Source organism: Argentina silus (genome assembly GCF_951799395.1).
Source record: "Argentina silus genome assembly, chromosome: 4".
Lineage (NCBI taxonomy): Eukaryota > Metazoa > Chordata > Actinopteri > Argentiniformes > Argentinidae > Argentina > Argentina silus.
Genome location: NC_139658.1, coordinates 17,671,192 through 17,675,476, shown reverse-complemented (window position 1 = coordinate 17,675,476; position 4,285 = coordinate 17,671,192). Strand labels below are relative to the sequence as shown.

The 4,285-nt window shown below is 51.6% G+C and overlaps 1 protein-coding gene across 1 annotated transcript in view; it reads left to right on the top strand.

The window, feature by feature from the left end:
- foxp4 (forkhead box P4) overlaps positions 1–4,285 on the top strand; it is a gene marked incomplete at its 5' end in the record, with an annotated part of 21,606 nt that overhangs the window by 1,017 nt on the left and 16,304 nt on the right. The window contains 4 exon segments of the mRNA XM_083668494.1: positions 386–501; positions 503–531; positions 4,207–4,280; positions 4,282–4,285. The exon segment at positions 4,282–4,285 is cut by the window's right edge and continues 121 nt beyond it. Coding sequence (XP_083524620.1) covers positions 386–501; positions 503–531; positions 4,207–4,280; positions 4,282–4,285 — 223 coding nt within the window.

Here is a 4,285-nt window from a genome sequence, read left to right as displayed (position 1 = left end):
CCTCCCTCTTTCTCCTTAGATCTTCCCCATTGAAAGATCTGGGTGTTGGAGGTCTCAGGGTCTTACAGTACGTGCAGCTCTATTTCCAATCCACACTCACTCTGGCCAGATAGATGGACGATACAATTGCTAGATACAATGATGGAGGCCTTTTAGGCCTTGTTAGAGATGCATTGATTGAATGGGCCTGATCCACAGTGTCCAATAGGCTGCTTTGGAACCTATGGAAATAAAGTGACTAATTTTCTCCCTGTCCCCCCCCCCCCCCCCCCCCCCCCCCCCCCCTTTCCCTACATCTCTCCCCCTCCTCACCCCCCCCCCCCCCCCCTATCTCTCTCTCTCTCTCTCTCTGTCTCTCTCTGTCTCTCTCCCTCCCCTCTCTCAGCAGCAGCAGTTAAGCAGTAAGCAGCTGGCGTTTCAGCAGCAGCTGATTCAGATGCAGCAGCTCCAGCAGCAACACATCCTCAACCTCCAGAGACAAGGCCTGGTCTCCCTACAGCCCCACTACCCCCATGCAGTCTCTGCAGCAAGGTACGCACGCACGCACGCACACACACACACACACACACACACACACATACGCATACTGTATGTACATACATACACACACACACATACGCATACTGTATGGACATACACACACGCACACGCACACATACTGTATGTACATACATACATACATACACACACACACACACATGCACGCATACTGTATGTACATACACACACGCATATGTACATGCACAGGCGCACACACACTTCACGCAACGCACCCTTCACCTGCACTCCCAAGCCTCCCCCTACCAAACTCCCACCCAGACACTCCCTTCCCCTGTTAGCATTTTAGCGCTAATAATGACAGCAGTAAAGAGTCTCTACCCGCCCCTCCACCCAAATCAGTGTGTAGCGATCAGTGTAATATGTTTGTGCAAGCTAACACACACACACACACACACACACACACACACACACACACACCCCTGTACCCACCGCCACATGTGATGCCTGTTAAGTTAATCAGCCTATAAAAGATGAAAGCCAGGCTGATTGGTGGGGTTTGTGGAAGGCACTCATTTGGATAATAGGTAAAATATGCCACTAAACGTATGGCTTTGAGGGGGAAAGGGTGTGTGTGTGTGTGTGTGTGTGTGTGTCTGTGTGTGTGTTTATACATCTATGCGTGTGTTAATGTTTGAAATTAACCAGACACAGGAAAACATTTTTGTTCTATTGCTCTTCCTCGTGTGTGTGTGTGTGTGTGTGTGTGTCTTTACTCTACTCTACCCTCGTCTCCTCACCAGGCTTTTCCCACCGATTAATGTTGACTGTTGACCGGCCCGCCCTGTGTGTGTGTGTGCGCGCATGGCCCTCCCTAACTAAACCCAGCTTTAGCGGTATATACACACACACACACACACACACACACACACACACAGAGCGCTTTAGGGGCTCCAAAGTGGCCGTAACATTACTAAAGCCCTGACTGGGAAGAACAAACACAGACCAGGGTAGAGTTTTCCTCCCTGCCCCCCCCTCCTCTCCCTCTCCCTCTCTCTCTCTCTCCCTCCCTCCTTCTCTCTCTCTGGGATGGAGGGATGAAGAGAGTTTATGAGTTTGGAGCAGGCTTACCCCTTCCTCTGCTCATGACAGGTCTGATTACTTCTGCCCATTGTAAACAGCGACCCTCACGTCTTCATCCCTCCATCCCTCCCTGGCCTTTTAGTTTTGTAACCTGCAACTTTTTTGTCCTTTGTGTGAAAACAAATGCAGACGTCGTCCCATAGACACCAATCAGTTTGCAGTACACTAGTCCTAGACCCTCCCCCTCGGCTAGACCCTCCCCCTCGGTTCTGCCAGGTCTTTATTGATTTAAACCTTTCTTTACTTGAAATGACATTACAGATTGCATCATTAAAACCGTCACACACTGAACCACTTAAGGCCAGACTGGGAGGGAGGGAGAGAGAGAGAGAGAGGGAGGGAGAGAGAGAGAGAGAGAGAGAGAGAGAGGGAGGGAGGGAGGGAGGGAGAGAGAGACACACACACTGAAGGACTGACTGTGGAAGTATTTAGGGTAGAAGAGTGTAATTTTTCAGACAGCTGTAAACCCTTGGCTTTTGTATCTCTCTTTCTCCCTTTCTCTCATTCTCTCTCTTTCTTCTCTATTTCTTCTATCTCTCCTCTCTCTCTCTCTCTCTCCTCCATCTCTCTCGCCTCTCTCTCTTCTCTCTCTCCCCCACCCCCCCTCCCTCTCTCTCTCTCTTCTCTCCCCCCCTCTCTCTTTCTCTTCTTCCCCCCCCCCCTCTCTTCTCTCTCTCCTCTCTCTGTATCAGAGTGGAATTTCCCTGCAGTGTGAAAGAGCCTGGCCATTGTGACGGCTCAGCCAGGCGTGAGCAAGAGCATTCCTCTGGCCAGCCATGCCACACACACACACACACACACACACACACACACACACACACACCGAGCCCTGCCCCTCTCAGCCCCGCTGCCGTGTGTGTGTGTCCGCATGCGTGCTCTGCTACCCTGCCTCAAAGGGCTGGTCCGTCCGGTGGGTAGGTGGGGGGTGCCGCTACCCCCTCTAGGGTTTTTGTTTGTTTCAGTTAAGCGTTCTCTCTCTCTCTCTCTCTCTCTCTCTCTCCGAGTGGCGGGCATTGTGAGCGGAGGAGACGTTGTTTAGAGGCAGTGGGTTGTCTGAGATCAGTCAGACAGATAAGAGGGGGGATTTGTTGTGAATATCCACCCCGCCTGGTGTGCTTATCACAGACAATCTCTCATATGAGGCAAAACAATGGGACTGGCTCATTTCACTCTGTCTCTCTGTCTCTCTCTCTCTCTCTCTCTCTCTTTCTCTCTCTCTCCCCCTCTCTCTCTCACGTTGCCTAGTCCCCCCCAGCCCTCATTAACATATGCATAATGTGTCACCCCTCCTCAACGACAGACATCCAATAGGAAAAAGGCCCAGTCTGAACTGTTTAACTCATTGGTGATTGAGGGTTCCTCCTACAGGTGTAGGAACTGCTTCACCTGAAACCCTCAGCTGAAACACTTTCACCCCGTCAGAGGGTGTGTGTGTGTGTGTGTGTGTGTGTGTGTGTGTGTGTGTGTGTGTGTGTGTGTGTGTGTGTGGCGTGGTATTTGAAACACACATACGTGCATACATGCGTGCGCACACACACACACACACACGTACACTCACTCTCAATTTCACACACATACTCGATGAGAGCCCCATTCCTCCAGAGTGAGGGGTTTTGTTTTGGCGGGCCAGGGAGAAGAATGCAGACAAAGCAGACATAATATTTGGATTGCTGTTAGCTCTCTGCCGTGTGTGTGTCTGTGTGTGTGTGTGTGTGTGTGTGTGTGTGTGTGTGTGTGTGTGTGTGTGTGGTTGTGCGTGCTCTATCTGTCCTGTTAGGGAGAGAAGCAGGCTGTGGCTTTCAGGAACAGCTTGGACCAGATGCAGGGGTGGGGGGCAGCGGGGGCTGTATGCACCCCTCTTTCCTCTCAGCGAAATATGAGCAGCAAGAGCAAAAACAGGTCCAGACACACACACACACACACAGCCTAGACGAACACTCGTTGTGACAAAAGCAGCAGCCCCAGTGTCAGACGGCAGTAATTACTAACAGGGGCGGTTGGGGAGTAGTTGAGGAATAGTGGAGATGTAGAAAGATAACAAAAACATGGAGAAATTAGCCTTTTGTTTCCTCCAGTTTGTCCTCCTCCCACAGAGCGAACAGTTCCCTAGGGCTAGTCCTCTAGTGTGTGTGTGTGTGTGTGTGTGTGTGTGTGTGTGTGTGTGTGTGTGTGTGTGTGTGTGTGTGCGTGCGTGCGGTGCGCGCGTGTACGCACACAAAGACGCACATATGCGCACGCGCACACACACTCACACACACACAGCTTTTATAAGTGGTATCATTTCCCTGGCATTGTTTACAACCTTGGGACTGAATGGGTAATGCCAGCTGGCATGGGTTCAAGTGTGTGTGTGTGTGTGTGTGTGTGCGTGAAGATACAATTTGGGGTTATCTCTTGACAAATCCAAATGTCCTAACCTCTCCACTCCCTCTCTCTCTCTCTCTCTCTCTCTCCTCTCTCTCCTCTCCTCTCCTCTCTCTCTCTCTCTCTCTCTCTCTCCCCTCTCTCTCTCCTCTCCCTCTCTCTCTCTCCCCCCCCTCCCTCCCTCCCCTCCCCTCCCTCCAGCCATGTGCCCGTCAGACCTGCAGCAGTTGTGGAAGGACGTGGCGGGGGTGCAGAGTGCCGAGGAGGCCATGAAGCAGGG